At 42.2% G+C, this 20,784-nt stretch overlaps 1 protein-coding gene across 2 annotated transcripts in view; it reads left to right on the plus strand.

The window, feature by feature from the left end:
* ATL3 (atlastin GTPase 3) overlaps nucleotides 1-20,784 on the plus strand; it is a 29,775-nt gene that overhangs the window by 1,331 nt on the left and 7,660 nt on the right. The window contains exons 1-9 of one of the 2 annotated variants that reach the window (XM_072118388.1): nucleotides 7,946-7,990; nucleotides 10,515-10,723; nucleotides 11,381-11,524; nucleotides 12,381-12,485; nucleotides 13,508-13,558; nucleotides 13,823-13,879; nucleotides 15,943-16,035; nucleotides 19,121-19,259; nucleotides 20,223-20,350. In XM_072118388.1, the coding sequence (XP_071974489.1) occupies nucleotides 10,517-10,723; nucleotides 11,381-11,524; nucleotides 12,381-12,485; nucleotides 13,508-13,558; nucleotides 13,823-13,879; nucleotides 15,943-16,035; nucleotides 19,121-19,259; nucleotides 20,223-20,350 (924 nt within the window). In that variant the 5' untranslated portion in view covers nucleotides 7,946-7,990; nucleotides 10,515-10,516. Of the gene's footprint in view, nucleotides 1-7,945; nucleotides 7,991-10,514; nucleotides 10,724-11,380; nucleotides 11,525-12,380; nucleotides 12,486-13,507; nucleotides 13,559-13,822; nucleotides 13,880-15,942; nucleotides 16,036-19,120; nucleotides 19,260-20,222; nucleotides 20,351-20,784 lie in introns of those variants that run through there. The other variant, XM_072118387.1, reaches the window with a different exon arrangement.

Here is a 20,784-nt window from a genome sequence, read left to right on the forward strand (position 1 = left end):
AACTTCCTAATCAGAGCAATGTACTGACATAGAAAGACGTAGGGACTGTTAAAACCCCTTTCTAGGTACAGAGGTGAAGGCAAAGACCTGCATCTTTTCTTTGGATGCTATTGGCACTAGGGCATGTGAAGATATTTAAAGGACATCTATCACCAGATCAAGGATTGTATACCAGCACACTAACATACTGGTGTGTGCCCCCTCTGGCAGGATTTGCTCTTCTTTGACCTTCTTGATGTTAAAATTATGCAAATAAGCCTGAGGGGCTCCAGGCTCCATAGGCCCCGCAGGCTCATTTGCATAATTTTTAAAGCCCTTATTTCTTAAAAACAAGGGCATGAGAAGCTTAAGCAGATCCTGCCAGAGGGGGCGCACACCAGTATTTCAGTGTGCCTGGTTTACAATCCTTTAAACATTTACAATCGAAGAGTTCATCTACAACCAAAACCAACAAATTTCATTTTAGGAATATCAACTTTCCCCACTTGAGGTCTTCTATCATTGATAAAAATTTATCACCACAAAAATAATACCTGGAAGGTGAGAGCGGATTTCCACGTGGCTTTTTTGTTGTGTTTTTATATGCATTCAAAACGCAAGTGGGAGGGGGTTTGGCCAAAACTCATATGCATTTCCATTAAATGCATGTGTTTAGTAGGAAATGAATGTGTTTTGGATACGTTTAAAAATGCGACAAAAACGCCACGCGAGAATCCACCCTCATTTAAATTTAAAATTTTTTTTTTTTTTGTACAAATATACAGTATAAGTAGCCGGGAAATGAGACTCGGGGTGACAAATTTACTTGCTATTTTTGTAAATAATATCTAAGCACTAGACACACTTAGACAAACATGGTAACATTCTTAAAATCAAAAAAAGTTTGAGACTTGGTTAAACTTTAAAGTTTAGTTGTGGCTCCAGCTCTCAGTTGGAGGTTCGGCAGCTTGTAGGTTGGTCTGCCTGTTTCATGCCCTGGAGAAGTTTGAACAATCAGTGATGTAAATTGGTTATTGCCACAAGGCTTCCTCTTGGATTACAAGGTGTGAGAAGTAAGATTTATTGTGTCTCTAGTCGTGGAATGAAGCACTGCCTTGGGGGGAGCAGGGTTTACAACCTATGTACTTCACCTATGGTTATATGTAGTGTACACAAGACGTTTGAGCATGTAAAAAATAGTTTGTCTTATTATCTCACTGCGGATATGGCACACTGATGAAATTACTACCACTGGGGCCCTGTGCGCGTTACCAGAGCCCCTCAGTGCTGCAGCTTTAAAGCGTTTTCGGCCGCATTTACGCAGTGCGTTTTGGTTGCGTTTATATTGTGTTATGAAACGTATAACTACAGCCAAGGAGGTGATTTGCTTAATAACATTACTGTTAACATTTGAGTTTGCAAAACGCAACTGTCAAAACAATGTTAACAAAATGTTACCGGATTGTTGTGTGAGAAAGTGTAAACACAACCGCAAGTGTAAACACACATGTTAACAGTAATGTATTTGGGCATATAACCTCAGCTGAGCTGTTATGCAGTTCAGAACACAATGTAAAAGCAACATGTGAACGCGGCCTTAGGAGTGGAACATGTCTTGCCCATGCCTATATAATCTAGCAGTAGCAGGAAGTGCAAGGGGATGAAGACCTGTCTGCTCATTGTAACAGCCTGTGAAACTACAGCATGAAGGGGCTCTGGAAACGCCCACAATAGCCCTCCAGTCTCATTAGAATAATTCTAAAAGTTGATATTAGAAGGAAGGAGGCCATGGATAACAAGTATAAGAAGATTACCACAGTCACTGAGCCTGGAACTATGAGTACAGGCGGTCCCCTACTTAAGGACACCCGACTTACAAACGACCCCTACTTACAAACGGACCTCTAGTAACTGGTAATTTACTGTACTTTAGGCTTAGGCTACTATAAACATCTATAACAGTTATCACAGGTGTCTGTAATGAAGCTTTATTGTTAATCTTGGTTCTTATGACAATCCAACATTTTTGAAATCCAATTGTCACAGAGACCAAAAAAAGAGCTACAATTTTAAAATATACAGTTCCGACTTGCATACAAATTCAATTCAAGAACAAACCTAAAGAACCTATCTTGTACGTAACTGCCTGTAAATGTCCCTGATTTATCATAATGGATTTTGATTGTAAATTTTCTGACCCTCATTCCCTAAATTATTGCTTAAATGGAAAGACTGGAAACTATACAATGTATGTTTTACTTGGGGTGATGAGAGAGCTGGTACACTCCCTTTAAAAGTATGTACGTATTGTGGATTTTCAATGCAAATTTAGGCGAGTGTTCTCCAACATCCATATGGAAGCTGTGTCTATTCTGCATCCAAATGCTCCAGATTAAACGAATTGATATTTGATTCCTTAAACAAATTTATTGAATACTCTGTTTTTCTGCTAAAGGGGTTGTATCCAATTTCCACATGATCAGGGATCACGAGAATGGGACCCTCAGTGGTCCGGTGAATGAGGAATCCGTTACTCATGGGTGTAGAGACAGGATGAAAATGCGTCCTGCTGATCCATTCAATAGTATGGGAGTGTTGTAAAATGTCGAGCACAGCACTTGGGTATCTCCAGCACTACCATTCATGTCTACGGGAGTGTGGGAGATATCTGAATGCTCTGCTCAGCAATTTAAAACATCCCCGTAGCACCCAATGAAGGATGCATGCTCATTCTGCCACCCGTAGGTGAGAACGGGACCCCGATTTTCTTGGTCCCTGAGGGTCTTGTTCTCATGGTCTGTGGAGGTCCCTACACTAAGGCCCCTTTACTGAGGACAGATGATATGTCCAGACATGAACATAGAAAGAATGGTGGCTGCTCCACTGAAAAAGTAAGCAAGAGCAGCAACAATGTAATAAGTAATTTTAGTAGAAGCAGGACTGTGAAAATGATTTTTCAGTATTGTAGTGGCTACAAGTGCAGCGTTTCTTCACACTGCTGTGCCCTTAGCTCTGTGCTTTGAACTGCTACATAGCCCCTCGCTATTTTAGGTAAATGCTATTGCAGGCTTCTGAATCCAGAGATCTAAGGGCACAGCAGTGTGAGGACACCCCTGGAATGTATTTGTATGTGTTCCCCAGAATCTGTAAAGCGCCATGGGATTTGATGGTGCTATATAAATAAAGATTATTATTATAATATAAATGTGTGTTTTTTTTTTTTTTATCAGTCCTGCTACTACAAAGGTATGGTTACACAGATCTCCAGGGCCAATCCCTAACACTATCTAAGACTCGTACGGTCAATACTGCTGACAGATTCCTTTGAAATAACCCAATATGATAAATCTGAAATGCACAGAATCTAGAATGGAATTTTGCGCTCCGTCCGTGTGTGACCCTTCCCCTATATCCACTCGCATATCAGTAATCCTGTGTCTGAGAGGGTTTTGTTCTCTGTGATACTCCTCACCAAGGACATTATCAGTGGTCCCTAGAGGCAGACACACCCTGGCCCTATTCACCCAGCCTTCACGTCTATTAACCCTTATCCGCTCTGACACTGCCGTATTGACATTCATACACCATAGCCGGTAATTCAGAACATTAGACCATGTCCGGATTAATACATCCGGATTGTGGGTGTATTGAAATCTGCAGCCTGTCAATTCATGCGGCACGTTCTTACCATGACATTTGGCCTTAAAGGGATCCTGTCAGCATGTTTTGCCCCATTACACTAATAACCTCCTCATGTAAGGTGTAAAATTAGCTTTCCTAAATTCCCTCTTTTTTTATGTAAAATGTTTTTCTCAAAAATCATGAAAAAATGAACTGCGAAGAATCATATTTTATATGAGAAGAGTCAAGTTTAGAGGCTTCAGGTGGAAGGACGCTTCAGACACCCCTACCGTAGGTTCTATAGCAATGTACTTAAAAACATGCTGCTGGTGATGTATCGGAGATGGGAATCTTATTTTTTAGATCACATTAGGATTGTTGTTTTTTGATCTACAGAACTGGAGATACAGGTAGTTAAAAACCTAGTTGGAAATGTGATCTACAGAAGATCCAATTCCAGAAACTGTCTTTAGATTTTTTTTTTTAAAGAACAGGATATATCATCAAAATCCATCATGATAAACCAGATGCTATTACTCATAGATCCAGGCACCGTGACTTTAGTATCTTCTTATATATGTTCCTTATAAAATCAACTTTTAAAATTATGCTAATGATACAAAAGGGCTTTGGGAGCCCCATGGTAAAATCTGGTGCCGGATTCCCATTAAATAGTACAGTAAATTTCACTCCCTGCCTGGTGCACTTGCTGGAGGCAGAATAACAAGCGACATTGTGCAGGATGCTGAAGTCAATGGTTATCTGCCACTCGCACATCATCTTATCAGCGTGACAAGTAGTTATCTTCATTCCTAACAGAACTTGGTGTGGCGCTAAATATAAGTGTATACGTTATAGCCAGGCTCTGCGGACCCGGGATCAGGTAGGAAATATACATGCAGACAGGTGTATATTAGGACTGCTATGGGCCCTGGGCTGTATGAATATTATAGCCCCCTATGGTACTAGAATCAGCTTCTTGGGGAACGGAGGATGTGTCCCTTCAAAGGTCCTGTAATGGCTCTTGTGTACATGTGTATTGAGAGCAGGATCAGATGTCATGGGTGAAGGTCCTTCTCAGTATAAAATTTTGTGGGTTGTTTGGGTGGATCCCTTAGGTTTGGGCCCTGGGCAACCGCCTGCACTTTAATCCACTGCTGCAGCCATATAATCTTTCTTCTATTAGAAGCTCTACTACATAAATCATCAGCCCCTGTGGTATGCAGTCAGTGTAAATGTGTATACAGGTAACCACTACTGGTGTTATAGAAGATCCCTTGTCTCGACATGAATACGCGCTGTGCATGTTGATCTTGGCTTCTTTGACAAACAGGTTTGCCTGGGACTAGGAGGTGATCAGCGGTGACTGTATATATACTGTATATAGCATTGACTTAATTGCAGTTGCTATTTCCATTGCTGAGGTTGGGTGTATAGCATGACACACGTGGCAGAAGGAGAGCTGCCTGTACTTTGTGTCTGATATAGAGTGAATTTCTCCATAGGGTTGATAAAGACCTTTCATAGGGTCCTTAGTTTCAACTTTTTTTTGGTTCTAGGATGTATAATTTATCTGTACCATTTAACTACTACCCCTAATATCCCAATTGGTGTTGGTGTGACACCAATGACCTTTGTGTGGTGGTCCGGGGGCACCGCTACACTATACCCAGAGCCAGAATGTGCTGATCCATTCAACTCTACAGGACGCCATTGCACACCTAAAATTGTCAGTCTATTCAAACAATGGGACCGCTGATTGTGACTTCTCTAACTGTAAAGAATCCTTTCCTATATAGATCATGTGACCACCCATATATATATATATATATATATATATAATATAGGATCGCTGCTAAGGCGTTTCTGTTTTCCTAACCTCATATTATTCTAAGAGTTACCTCCCATCACATTCTCTATCTCGCCTATATCCTTTTCAGTCTACAGCCCAAAACTGTATCTCCTATTTGAGATGTGGTCTTTAGAGTTATTTATAGAGGGGGGGGGGGGCAATCTTTCTTTGTGATCAGCAGCTTTATACACCCTGAAATCTTTCTTGCTTTCGCAGCTGCTGCTTGACGTTGCTGCTTACCTGTATGCTGAATAGTCACTTTTTTTTTTTTTGTCCCATTGAATATGGTGTAGTTTATATGTTTTAGAGTTGGCAGTAACATTTTGGAAAAATTTCAGTTGTTTATTGTGCATCATGGCTTCACATGGAAATGTGCAACCACAAGTATGTAGTCACATGACAAGAAATGGGATGGTGAAAGTGACTATTGTATTGTGTGAGCTGCTTACACTTGGCCATTGAGACTTTCATCTTGGTGTCATGTCCTCTCTGCATGACCTGTCAAACCAACAATAGTTATAGTTTTAAAGAACATCTACCACCAGGGGTACACAGCAGTATGTCAGTGTGCTGGTATACAATCCTTTATCCTGGTGGTAGATTAAAGGCATTTGCCCATCAAAAAAAATTTCAATCCCTTAGTGATGTTTACACAATAAAGATAATTTTTAACCCCCTTACTTTACAATTTTAGGCTGGATTCACACTACCATTGCCCGCCGTACCGCAGCACGGCGAGCGCACGGGGAGAGGAGGAGGGGGAGAGCGCTGCTCACCACAGGGATGTATGGCGCCGTATGCCGTGAAATGATAGGACATGTCCTATTTTTTCACAGGGTACGGAGTGGTAAGGTGCCACACGTGTGCGGCACCGTACTGCTCCCGTAGAGCGCCGTGCGCCCATTGCCGTCTATGGGGGACGTATATTGGCCGTATATACGTCCCCCATGCGGCAGTGTGAATGAGGCCTTACTCAGTTATATTGCTGTTTTAGCTACTATCACTCAGTGTTGGTCACTGTAAGATTGTGAGCAGGGACTCTCTAAGCAGACACTTCATGATCCCTCTGTGCTATGAGATGCTGTGTACTGAAAAATGTGCTTAGATCAACAAGTTCCAGGTTTATCGACATATGACACATAGAAAAAGAGAGATGAGACAGATCAGAGATGAGAGATCCATGAAATGCATATAAATCAAAATGACACACTCGGTGCTGCTAACTCGATTATACAATAAAACACACAATACTCTGCAATAAAACACTTATCTGTCTGTAGCTAGTAGAGTACGTTTCTGTAGACTACTGGTTGCCGTCAGGAAGTGTCTGAGCTAGTCTTGTAATGCAGGGGGAGGGGCAGGAGGCAGAGAGCACTGCAGTGTGCAGACTAGAGAAGCTATTTATGAGAAGAATCCAACCCTGGTTAAAAGATTTACGGTCAGATCCAGGGACACCCAAAATTGTAAACACCAGGAATTAGATCTGTGAAATGCTGTATTTTTGTTAATAAATTGAGCTAGATAATGTGTTATTTTGTTATCCTGAGTAAATTTAAGAATCTTGTCTTTGTGGGAACACCCCTTTTAAAAGGAGTTTCTCACATTTAGACACATCGTGACCAAATGTCATGCATATAAATACACAAGACATTACTTTATTTTACTGCACTAAGGGGAGCTGTAACGAGCGGAGGTGCTGCACAGTGGCAATAACAAAGCTACTTACTCGTCACCTATATTGGGAAAAATAGTTTTTATTTTTATTATGCATGAAATTATAATGCTTTAAACTCCACCCAGTCCCATAGAGGTGGCACATTTTATAGATAAAAATGAACCTTTAAGATGGAACTTGATATTTAATATAATGTCATGTTATACACATTAAACCACTGAGATCTGCTCAGCTCATCCTGCTTTATAACATGCTGCCTGCAGATAGGACACTAAGCACAATCTGCTCTATAACCTGTCGCCTGTAGATAGGACATTATGTCCTATCTGCTTAGTTCCTCTTGCTCTATAACATGCTGCCTGCATATTGTACACTATTTATAACCTGCTCAGCTCCTCCTGCTCTATAACATGCTGCCTGCAGATAGGACACTATGTACAATCTGCTCAGCTCCTCCTTCTCTATAACATGCTTCCAGCATATTGTACACTATTTATAATCTGCTCAGCTCCCCCTGCTCTATAACATGCTGCATGCAGATACCTGCTAACATTCCGAAGTTAAAAAAAGAAAATAATGTCACTCTTTGAGTGCGCCCCCTATAGGCCAGTGAGCTGGGATCCAGTTCTCTTGTCTGGATGCCATTCCTCCATGCACTTTTATGTATTTTTTCAGTATTAATAGTCTTATTGTATGTGTGCTCTCCCTCTTTCCATGCCAGTTAATGGTTAAAGTATGTAATGTATATGCAGCTTATAGCCGTGTCTTATGAGTCATATGTGTTGGCCCAGGATGCTGTATTTCCTCTGCCGGGCGTGGGCCTCTCCTCCGCTGGTGCCAGCGCTCCTACACTCAGAAGCACGGTAGTTTTTACTTCTCTTCCAAGCTTTTTTTCCCCCTTTCAGGCCATGTTTTCTTATATTTTTCATGTCGGATAGTCAATCGCTGCTGTCTGCAGTATAATGGGGACTTCTGTGCGGTTGTATAAGTCCTATGAATAATGAATTTTCTATGGTGTTTGTGGAGTTTGGAGATAGTTTGTGTTTGTCCTGTAACATTCTGGAGCAGATTCCTTTCGGCATAACTTTACCTTGAATCATAGTTGTGGATTACGTCTAGTAGTATGATTTTGGAAATATTTTGCCCTGCTTATTAGAGTATGAGAAGATCTCGTGTAGATCCTGTATCATTATTCTTACTCTCACTTCTCTATCTTACAAGACACATAGCATATAGATCCGGCAGGGTACAGAGGAGATTGGCACCAGGATTGAGTTTCTAGGTGCCACAGAATTGGCGATATCCACTATTAACTCCTTAAAGAACATTTACCACCAGGATGAAGGATTGTAAACTAAGCACACTGACATATACACTGGTATATGTCCCCTCTGGCAGGATCTTTTCTTCTTTTAGCTTCTTAAGCCCTTGTTTTTACCCCCAAAAAGTTTAAAAGATTATCCAAATGAGCCCGAGGGGCTCCAGGCTCTATTGACACCTATTCTGCGCATGTGACTGTGTAGCATGCGCAGAACACCGGCTTCGCAGACAAGGTATCTGTTAGGAGGATACTGGGGAGTTGAGTAGCCGCGACGTGTAGCCTCAGCTATGGCTACTCCACGCCCCAGTAGCCGCTTTATAAAATTAGCATAAAAAAATAAAACCTTTTGTGCAAAATAATAACTTTTTTAAACTTTTCTGTACGGAGCTGTGTAGGGTGTCATTTTTTGTGGGACGAGATTATGTTTTCATAATCCGTTTCATATTCCGTTTTAGTGATTTTACGACTTTTTGATCACTTTTAAATTGAATTTTTATATGATGCAAAATGGTGAAAAAGTGGCAGTTCTGACATTTGGATGCTATTTTCCTTTATGGGGGTTCACCACCGGGAATAACTGTTTTTTAAATTTTGATTGGGCATTTTGGGGTGCGGCATTACCTAATATGTTTCTAATTTTACTTTTTTTGTTTTATAACAATTGTAGGGTTTTTTTTTTGTTTTTTTTTTTAATCTAAAAAAAATGTTTTTACTGTATTTTTAGACGCCCTAGGGCAGTGATGGCGAACCTTTTAGAGATCGAGTGCCCAAACTACAACCAAAGTCCAGTTATTTACCGTGAAGTGCCAACGTGCCATTTTAAGCAGTAACTTATTGCTACCTGTTCTTCCACTTCTTTAATTGTATCGGCCGCCTGAGGCCACCAATACAGTTGAAAAAAGGAGGGCAAATTCTAAGACTATCATTGTAGCTTCCTTCCCGGGTCTCTCTGTACAGGAATAATGTTAGGTCCAGCAGGAGGACCTCCAAAGATAATGCAGTTCTGTCAACACCTTCTCACTTTTCAAGCAGTTCCTAACAGACAATGAAGTGTCGCTGTAAAATAGTGCTGAGAGCAACATCTTATAAGTTGCCTGGGACTGTGGGAAAATTTAATGGATTTGGTCCTGTTTGGTGAACTCTGTCCTGGGCTGATGGCCTGAGTGCCCACAGAAAGGGCTCTGAGTGCCACCTCTGGCACCAGTGCCATAGGTTCGCCACCACTGCCCTAGGGTACTTTGAACCATAGGGTGTCTAATCAATCCCAACATTTACTGCAATGCTACTATATTGCAGTATATGGGGATTTTGCAGTACATATACTCCTGGGTGTCTTGGCAACCGATTGTCGGGTCACGGAGCACACCACTTGAAACTAATACGGAGGCGCCAACATCTAAATGCCCCTGTCAACTTTGCCGCCAGAATTTTAATTGTTAACACCCGGGATGGGTGCATTATGCAGCAAAGACCCGATGAATATGAAGAGGGCTCAGCTTTTGAGACCTGTTCAAACTTCCCCTCCCGCAACAGGACGTTCATGAATGTCCAAATGCGGTAGGTAGTATAAATAGCATCTTCATAGATATCTTCTGTTCTGTGGCACCTAGAAACGCAAACTATGAAATGGGAGATTTTCCTCTTGAAAATGACAGCAGAACTGTTACGATTTACACTTACTATCTGCACTGGGGATTTGCAATTAGAGCGTATAATCCTGAAGGGGTTAAGGGCCAAATTAGATGCCAGTCTGCGGTCTGAGTAACACACTCCATTGCTTCCAGAATTTCTGCATTATAGTGATCTGTGATGTCGGGAGTTCCTGCCCAATCACTGCTCATGAATATCAGCATTGGCACACTTGCCAGTTAGTTGTTTTAAGGAGATTGTGGCGCCAACGGAGGCGGTGGAAGTAGACATAATATGGGTTGCCATGAAAAAGATGATCAGGGGAAATGCCTCTGATTGGTTATCACTGCGAATTAGTCCGCCACATTTCTTTTACATTACTGTATATTAATGTCCTGATCCTGTGTTAATCCCCTCTGCCTGTTTTTTGTCTGCAGACATGGCTCCGTCAACTCCTGGCCCAGTCCAGGTAGTTATCGTGCAGAAGGATGATCACTCGTTCCAGCTGGATGAGGAGGCTCTGGCCTCTGTGCTCCTTCAGGACCATATTCGGGATCTGGATGTCGTAGTTGTTTCCGTGGCTGGTGCATTCCGAAAAGGGAAATCTTTCCTGCTTGACTTCATGCTGAGATACGTGTACAGCCAGGTGATGTCTTACTAGCAGCATATTATGCGCATAATGTAACGTCTTAGATGCTGTGATCTACAGCGACCATGGCATCTTGGTGATAAGTAGGTGGGTGGGACACTTGCCACCAGGGGATATGTACGAATGTTTGATGCTTGGGGTCACAAAGCTGGGTTACCCCCAACACCCATGAGAATAGAGATTCCAGGATCTCCTACATTTTGTGAAACTTTCTTGGACAGCCGAGGGTTTCCCCCACACAGTTTCCTTATATACACCATACATTTTTCTCTTCGTTATTAGCACACCCAAACAATAAACCTTCCGCTCCAAAGTCGTATTAAATTCAAATTTATTTAGACACCGTGTTAGAAACTCTTTGGTTTAGCCTTTTAACACAACTCGCCCCTGCTGTAACCCAGGTGTAGTGCACTGATCATTGGAGGAGGGAAGGGGGAGCACCCTTCCCCTCTCCATTGAAATCCGGGTTAGATCACAGTGCGGTGAGACGTGGTGTGCTCACCGTACCTTGGTCACAGCCCCCATAGAGGTCTGTGGTACCAGATCTGGCTGCAAATTTTGTGGCCAGGTCACGGCCCCCATTACAGTCGTGCGCACGTGTCCTTATTGTACTTGGATTTTTATATTTTTTGTTTTGTTCTTTGGGCTCCACAGAAAGATGGTAATACACAGAAGTGGCTGGGGGAAGAAAATGACCCTCTTACAGGATTTTCATGGAAAGGAGGTTCCGAACCAGACACCACTGGTATCCAAATCTGGAGTGAGGTGTTTACTATGTATAAACCGGATGGTAAGGAGGTGAGAGATTCGTTCATATAACTTATGTATTAATTATTGATGTTGATTGAATGTCTTTCTAAAGTACAGATGAGCACGGGAGAGCCACCATGGATTGGCTTTATATCACAGACTTATCTACAAATATCTGTGTTCAGAATACACATTTAGGTGCCAGGTATTGACATAAGGACCAACAGGTCTCAGAGGACCACTGGTATACAGTATGTATTAAGTATACATATAGCTCCTGCTGTGGTTGCTAACATCTAATACTGGGGGTTTAACCTCTTAGATGCTGTGATCAGCAGCGACCATGGCATCTAGGTGATAAGTAGGAGGGTCTATCTTTATCAAGCCATCGTACGCACTACTGGTGACATGATCTTAAGTGGCATCTGGAACCCTAACCTATTAGATCCTGTAGACCAGCTGCATTACTGGTACAGAAATACAGGCAGTCCCCTACTTAAGAACACCTGACTTACATACGACCCCTAGTTACAAACGGACCTCTGGATATTGGTAATTTGCTGTACTTTAGTACTAGACTACAATAAACAGCTATAACAGTTATCACAGGTGTCTGTAATGAAGCTTTATTGTTATTCCTGGTTCTTATGACAACCCAACATTATTAAAATCCAATTGTCACAGAGACCAAAAAAAGTTTGACTGGGGTTACAATAATAAAGTATACAGTTTCGACTTGCATACATACTCAACTTAAGAATAAACCTACAGAACCTATCTTGCACGTAACCCGCGCAGGGTGTTGTAGAACTGATCGGGGTCATCGTTGTTCAAATGTCCAAAATGTTTGGTCTAGACATTAAAATGACTAGAGGTTAATGTATTTTGTCCTCCTGTTCATCAGGTGGCGGTGGTGCTGATGGACACACAAGGTGCATTTGACAGTCAGTCCACGGTAAAAGACTGCGCTACTATCTTTGCCCTGAGCACCATGACCAGCTCCATCCAGGTAAGAGGATTTGACAGTTTACACTTTCTTTGCACAGATCAGGATCTTCAGTCATATTTTTCTCCTCCTGGCCATGTGCTAACCTGGGTTACAGCCCGGGCGAGCTCACGTTCATGTGCATAAGCCCCAAGACTTACAATTTAGTTGCACGGATCAAGAAAACGCCATTCGCCTTTAGAGGGCTTGTCTTGCAATTTCATAATATAAACAGGACTTGGGTTCTGGTGGTTCCTACTACTACAGCAACAATATCATAAAAAGGGTATCTCCACGAAGACAAGATTCTTAAATATACTCAGGAAAACAAAATAACACATTCTCTAATTCAATGTTATAAAAAAATACAGCATTTTACACATTTAATTCCATCCTGTCTCTATCACTCCTGGTGTATAAAAGTTTGGATGCTCTCGGATCCAACCTTCAATCTTCCTACAATGATCAGGCATGGCAGATTCTTCTCATGAATATCTTCTCCTATCTGCACACTGCAGTGCTCTCTGCCTCCTACTCTTCCCCACTGCATTACAAGACAAGCTCAGACACAGGCACTTCCTGCTGGCAAGCAGCAGCGTGCATGGACTTGCTCTACAAGCTACAAGGAAGATAAGGTCTTTATCCAGGGCTGGAAGGCATTTAGCAGGGTTGACTCTGCGTTTGTGTGATAGCTGAGATGTAGCAGGGCTGAGCGTGTCATGGCGTTTTATATCCATCTTAAGGATCGCATCATCTATCATCTCTCATCCGTCTTATCTCTCTTTTTCTATATGTCAGATACTAGCGAATGTTCAAAAGCTAAATAAAAGTGTAGATAAACCTGTAGCCCCATAATGTAAGCACATTGTCAGCACTTGGTAAATATATTCCGTCTGTCCTTCATTTTAAGATAATAAGCAAGTCGTTGCTTTCTGTAAGATTTTTAGCTATGAATTAATAAGGATCAATATGTAATATTTTTTGTAGTAGTCCTGAAAACGTCCTTAAATTTCTGTGCTTCATTTACTTCTTGTCACAACGTGCAGATTTACAACTTATCCCAGAACATACAAGAGGACGACCTCCAACAACTTCAGGTAGGGAAGTTTTCCTTTGGAAACGGACAAAATAAATTTGTCTGGATTATATTACGTAGTTATCCAGGTTTCTTCTGTGTATACCAGTGATATTACAAGCACATATAAAAGCATATTCCACATGTTACATCCACTGAGGAAATATTACTCCTGGGGTAACCCTTTAATTATTTAGTATGGTAAATTGTATCCTTGTATCAGTGGATCCTGATGGGGCAGACAAGTGGAGATTAATTCATATAGACTCTTTTTGTTTGTTTTTAGCTCTTTACAGAATATGGACGTTTGGCTATGGATGAGATCTTCTTGAAGCCGTTTCAAGTGAGTCATATGTAGGACGTAGAATGGAATTATACAACTTCACCCACCTATCATCTGTGTTAAATCCGATTTGCCAGTAAGACCGTCTTTTAAAGGGAACCTGTCACCAGGGACCTCATTTTCACTATAGACAGATTGCGGAAGCCCATTACAGCTGCATTGCAATTATGTCTTTCTGCCTTTTCTAAGCATTTGCATTACAAAATATTATTTTACATTACAATATAATTGTGTGTTTTTACTTACCTGGTTTCCTTGCAGAATCCTCAGTGTAGTCCTAGGGGGTTGTACTTTGGTTTGGATGCATTTAAAAAAAAACATGTGACTTACCTGTGCTGCAAACAACTCAGCTCTCAGACCCCCCCCCCCTTTGTGCTCTTGTACAGCACCTCCCTCCCCCACTGATGTCAGCTCACCAGGCTGTGAGATCTGTTCCTGAGAACAATGGTGGGGGCTGAGAGCTGAGGAGTAACTGCACAGACAAGTCACGTGGTGTTCTTTGAAATGCATCTAAACAAAGCCCAATCCTTGGGACTAAACAGAGAATTTTGTCAGGGTGCAAGGTAAGTTATAACACACAATTACATTGTAATGCAAATGCTTAGAGAAATCAGAGAGACATATTTCCAATGCAGGTGTGATGGGTTTCTGCAACCCGTCTTTAGTGAAAGTTAAGGCCCCTAGTGACAGGTTCCTTTTAACCCTTTCACGACCCGTGACGTAATAGCACGTCACGGGTCGGCCGCGGGTGCATGGAGAGGGCTCACGCGCTGAGCCCTCTCCATAGCCGGTAAGTCTTTGCTGCATATTGCAGCAAAGGCTTACCGGTAACACCCACGATCGGTGCTAGCACCGATCGCGGGTGTTTTCACCTCGATCGCCGCCGGCAATGCTGCTGGCGGCTTCAAAAGGATGGCGGCGCGTGGGCGCCGCCATCTTTTCGAGGATGGCCGCTCCCCGTGACGTCATCGGGGAGCGGCGATCCGTCGCCATGGTAACCTCGGGTCTCACGAAGACCCGAGGCTACTTCGGGTTAACCCATGCATTACAATGTGCTATCAGCACATTGTAATGTATGAGTAGTAAAATCCCCATATACTGCCATACTGTAGTATGGCAGTATATGATAGGATCGTGCAGACACCCTAGGGTTAAAGTACCCTAGGGAGTCTGAAAAGTACTAAAAATAAAAAAAAGTTAAAAAAAAAAATTATAATAAAAAAAACCCTAAAAACTCAAATCACCCCCCTTTCCCTAGAACTGATATAAATATAATTAAACAGTAAAAATCATAAACACATTAGGTATCGCCGCGTCCGAAAATGCCCGATCTATCAAAATATGATAACGTTTTTTCACTGCGTTTTAATCCTGTAACGGAAAATCGCGCCCAAAGTCGAAAATGGCACTTTTTTTTGTCATTTAAAAAAATTAAAAAATTCTATAAAAAGTGATCACAAGGTCGAACAGTCCTAAAATTGATAACATTGTAAACGTCATCAAAATCCGCAAAAAACGACACCACCCACAGCTCTGTACACCAAAGTATAAAAAAGTTAGCGCAGAAGATGGCAAAATCCCCCCAAAAATTTTTGTACAGGAGGTTTTAATTTTTTTAAATGTATGAAAACATTATAAAACCTATATAAATTTGGTATCCCCGTAATCGCACAGACCCAAAGAATAAAGTAGACATGTCATTTGGGGAGCACAGTGAAATCCCTAAGATCCAAGCCCACAAGAAGACGGCACAAATGCGTTTTTTTACCAATTTCACTGCATTTGGAATTTTTTTTCCGCTTCCTAGTACACGGCATGGAATATTCAATACCATCTCTATGAAGTGCAATTTGTTACGCAGAAAATAAGCCATCACACAGCTCTGTACATGGAAAAATAAAAAAGTTATGGATTTTTGATCATGGGGAGTAAAAAATGAAAATGAAAAAACAAAAAAGGGCAAGGTCCTGAAAGGGTTAAACCTACTCACTGCACGGACAACATCCAGGACTAAAATTATACATTTTTATGCAAACTTTTACACTTTTTTTCTTTTATTTTAGACATTAATGTTCTTGGTTCGTGATTGGAGCTTCCCCTATGAATATCCATATGGAGCTGAGGGGGGTGATAAGTTTTTAGAAAAGAGGCTACGGGTAAGAACTAACTTATATTTTGGGAATGTTTTATCTTGCGTATTTTGCAAGTTGGATACAATTGTGAGTGGTTAAAGGGGGTTTCTGGCCATTGAATTTGGTAATTGAAAACACTATCCACTGTCGCTGTGGTTTTGATTCTGCCCAAATCTCTCTTGAACCACAGTAAGTGACTACACAACCAATCACTGGCTGCATTGATGATCTGCCTAAGCCGTTGTTCATTTACTTTGTGTAGAAAAATTCGATGTAGGATTTAAGACTTTCGAAAAATATAGTCATAGTGAGTGGCACATCTGTGATATTTTAGCTTAGGGGTGTTTTATAATTGACTTAAGTTTCTTTAAGGGGTTGTCTCAAGTTTGTTAGCCGCATTTACTGTGGGACCCCAATTACAAGAACATTCCACCGACTGAAGGAGTGAGGGATCAAGCATACGACTGCTGTGAAAAATAGCACTTGATAATCTCATGATTGCTGGGTGTCCAACCACTATCCCGTGGATAGGGAATAACAATTAAACTAAAGGGGTTTTCCCATGAAGACAAGTTAGGCCCTATACACGGGATAGGGCCTAACTTACTGATCAGTGGGAGTCTCAGTGCTGAGACCCCCACAGATCGCAAAAACAAGTGATCCGACCGACCCCTCCGTTTTCTTGATCTGCGAGGGTCTCAGCACTGAGACTCCCACTGATCAGCAAGTTAGACCCTATCCCGTGTATAGGGCCTAACTTGTCTTTGTGGGGAAACCCCTTTAAGGCTGAGATACAGAGGATCCATCTTGTCAAATTGGAAATACTATTTTCAGTTTTTTGGAAACAAATCTGTTGCCGTTATCAGTCACTGTTCTTTTGCTCCAGTTCCTATAAATCTCAGCACAACGTCCTTAGGTATCTTAATTAAAGTTATCCGTCCGTTGTGAATCCTGCCCTGTAAAGCCTCCTCTCTACATAGTGACCATATTAACAAGCCAGAACTGACTGTAAAGCTTGTAAACATCAAACGTAAGCAGACGTTCCCCACAGATTTATGGGGGTGATCACCACACTTAATAGACAAGTCATGTGCTGAGCTTATGTTATACTAGTGATTTATACTAGTATAATTATAAATATTCACTTTATTGTGCAAGTACCATAATAATTCCTGATTCATAAGGATTGGCTATATAGGTGTAAACCATATAATAATTATATACAAACTTGTAACTTACAGCAGCCGAATATATATATATATATATATATATATATATATATATATATATATACTTTGGTTTGACATGTTTCTTAGGGATAATGATAAAAGCTGGTACAACCCCTGTAGGATTAGTTCTATAGACGATGCTCGGTGGGGTCTTAGTGATGGGATAACCATGAATCACGAGAGTTGGCCTTTTTTGTGCTCCTTAATGAATGTCAGGTTGAACTACTGTGTCCTTCTGTGACAATCTCTGTTTCTCAAACTAACTGAAGTAGGCAAGTACTGCGCTCCTCCATCGCCTGGGCTGCGGGAAAAGGAAATCTACCATCAAAATCCATAATGATAAACCAGGGGCACTTACTCGTATATCCAGACTGTGACTTTGGTAATCTTTTTATATATGTTATCAATGGCCTTCTTCCTTCTAATTTTTTTTTAAATTATGCTAACACCAGGGGGTGTTACCAGAGCCCCTCTGTGCTTTAGCTTCATTACACTATTACTATTACACTGTTTCCTCCTTCACCTGTTCCTTCAGTGCTCCCCCTTTCTTCTGCTTGCTGTAAACTTACACAGTGAGAGGGGAGTAGTCCTCCTGCACCATGTAACAGTCTGTGAATCTGCAGTATGGAGGGGCTCTGGTTACAGCCCCAGAGCCTGTCAGGCTCATTAGCATAATTTAACATTGATTTTAGAAGGAAGGAGGCCATGGATAACAAATATAAGAAGATTATCACAGTCACCGTGCCTGGATCTATGAGTAAGTATCCCTGCTTGATTGTTATGATATATTTCCTTCAAGCCTCTCATGAGAAGTTGGAAATTATTTGGGGGAGATTTATCATAGGTGTCTGAAAGTTGCTCATGGCAGCCAATGAGAATTTACCTTCAATTTAATAAACAGATGTGGGTCAATGAAAGCCGAGATCTGATTGGTTCCCACTGGCAACTAAAACCGTTTTACCTCAGACACGTCTGATAAATCTCCCCCAATCTCTCCGATCTCTATATAGAATTAACTACCCGGCTTTATTATAGTTTATGTTGGTAAATGGTCTTTTGTAACAATTTAGTAAAGATGGAGTCATTGTGGACTTCCAGTGTCTTTGGGCTAATAATGAGGTTTCTTTCCTGTCCTCTGTACATTGGATGCTTTAAAGAGAACCCGTCATGCAAAATAACCCCCCTAAACTAAATATATTTTCATAAACTGCCATTAGAGAGCATTGCCTCTATCCCTTCATTGTCCCTCTACATGCCTGTAAACCTAAGCAATGAGGTCCTAAAGCTGTATGCAAATGACCTGTGAAATGTCCAATGAAGCATTAGCATATTCAAGCTGTCCACTCTATTCATGAGTGGGAGGCACAGCCACACCCCCAGTGCTTGACTGACAGCCTGTATAATGATGTGAGGCTGTATAATGATGTGCTTCCTGGTGCTGGCGCCCCCTGCAGCCTGTGTGTGTGTATAGGAGAGATACAACAGCCCCAGGCAGCCATGTTACAGCAGAACATGTCAGATTCATGTGTAGCTGATGTCTGTGTCTCTCACCTGTATATTAGGAGGATGCAGCATGTCAGCAGATGCAGCAGACACACACTAGCAATGCTTTACTATACATTACACACAGACATGAGCAGGGGGAGGAGAGGGGAGGGGTAACAGGAGTGACATCTCTGCCTCTGACCATGTGACCAGCCTCATTTACTTGATAAAAAAGATCTGATTTTATAATGAATAATGTATGAAATAACTAGATAAAGGCTGGGATGGATCCTTGTGAGCTGCTCCAACAGGTAGAGGTGACAGGACTAGTGACACAGACCTGATGACAGGTGTCCTTTAAGTTTCATTTCTAATTTTACCATCTTTTCCACCAGGTAAAGGAACATCAACATGAAGAGATCCAGAACGTGCGGAAACACATTCACTCCTGTTTCACCAACGTCAGCTGCTTCCTTCTTCCACACCCGGGGCTCAAGGTCGCTACCAGTCCTCAGTTTGACGGTCGGCTGAAAGGTTTGTTAAAATTTCCATATTATATTCATATATCCCTTGTGTCAAATAAATAGCAACAGACGGACCTTACAGTTCGTTACCCATTGATCTGCGGATATTGTGGGTCTCGAGGAAAAATTAGGAAATTTTCTAAGTAACTTTAATCCAGGGGTGGACAATTATTACCATCTAGTCTCATCCCACAACTTCAAGGGGCAGAACTACTAACCAGCACCAACCCCAGTACTGCAAAAAATGCCACCTAGCAATTTATACAATAACTAATACAGATCCCAGAGCAGACTGCAAATCTAGATGGACCCCCTCCAGACAAACCCCTCCCCCCCCCCCCCAGAAATGACGTATAATAATGGAGACACCCTAGAGCTGACATATAATAGTGGAGTCACACCACCCTATCCCTCCCGGAGCTGACGTATAGTAGTGGAGACCCATTCCCCCCTGGAGCTGACGTATAATAGTGGGGAACCCCTCGGAGCCGGAGTACAATAGTTGGGACGCACCCCCTCGGAGCCGGAGTACAGTAGTTGGGACGCACCCCCTCGGAACCGGAGTACAGTAGTTGGGACGCACCCCCTCGGAGCCGAAGTACAGTAGTTGGGACGCACCCCCTCGGAGCCGGAGTACAATAGTTGGGACGCACCCCCTCGGAGCCGGAGTACAATAGTTGGGACGCACCCCCTCGGAGCCGGAGTACAATAGTTGGGACGCACCCCCTCGGAGCCGGAGTACAGTAGTTGGGACGCACCCCCTCGGAGCCGAAGTACAGTAGTTGGGACGCACCCCGTCGGAGCCGAAGTACAATAGTTGGGACGCACCCCCTCGGAGCCGAAGTACAATAGTGGAGACCCACCAAACCACCAGTACAATTAGCGCCGCGCCCTCCTCCGGCCTTCAGGAGCTGACATACAATAGTAGAGACCCACCTAGTCTTGTCATATGTTTCTGCACTTTTTCTTACAGATATTGCTCCGGAGTTCACAGAACAGCTCAGTTCTCTGGTTCCGCTTGTCCTTGGCCCCAAAAGCTTGATTGAAAAAGAGATAAATGGTGCAAAGGTTACCTGCAGAGGACTCCTGGAGTATTTCAAGGTATATAGGTTTTATTATAACAATATGTAATCGCCATTAAAGAGAACCCGTCATGCAAAATAACCCCCCTAAACTAAATATATTTTCATAAACTGCCATTAGAGAGCATTGCCTCTATCCCTTCATTGTCCCTCTACATGCCTGTAAACCTAAGCAATGAGGTCCTAAAGCTGTATGCAAATGACCTGTGAAATGTCCAATGAAGCATTAGCATATTCAAGCTGTCCACTCTATTCATGAGTGGGAGGTACAGCCACACCCCCAGTGCTTGACTGACAGCCTGTATAATGATGTGAGGCTGTATAATGATGTGCTTCCTGGTGCTGGTGGCCACGCCCCCTGCAGCCTGTGTGTGCATGTGTGTGTGTGTATAGGAGAGATACAGCAGCTCCAGGCTGCAGACATGTTACAGCAGAACATGTCAGATTCATGTG

Source organism: Engystomops pustulosus, chromosome 7 (assembly GCF_040894005.1).
Source record: "Engystomops pustulosus chromosome 7, aEngPut4.maternal, whole genome shotgun sequence".
NCBI classification, from domain to species: domain Eukaryota; kingdom Metazoa; phylum Chordata; class Amphibia; order Anura; family Leptodactylidae; genus Engystomops; species Engystomops pustulosus.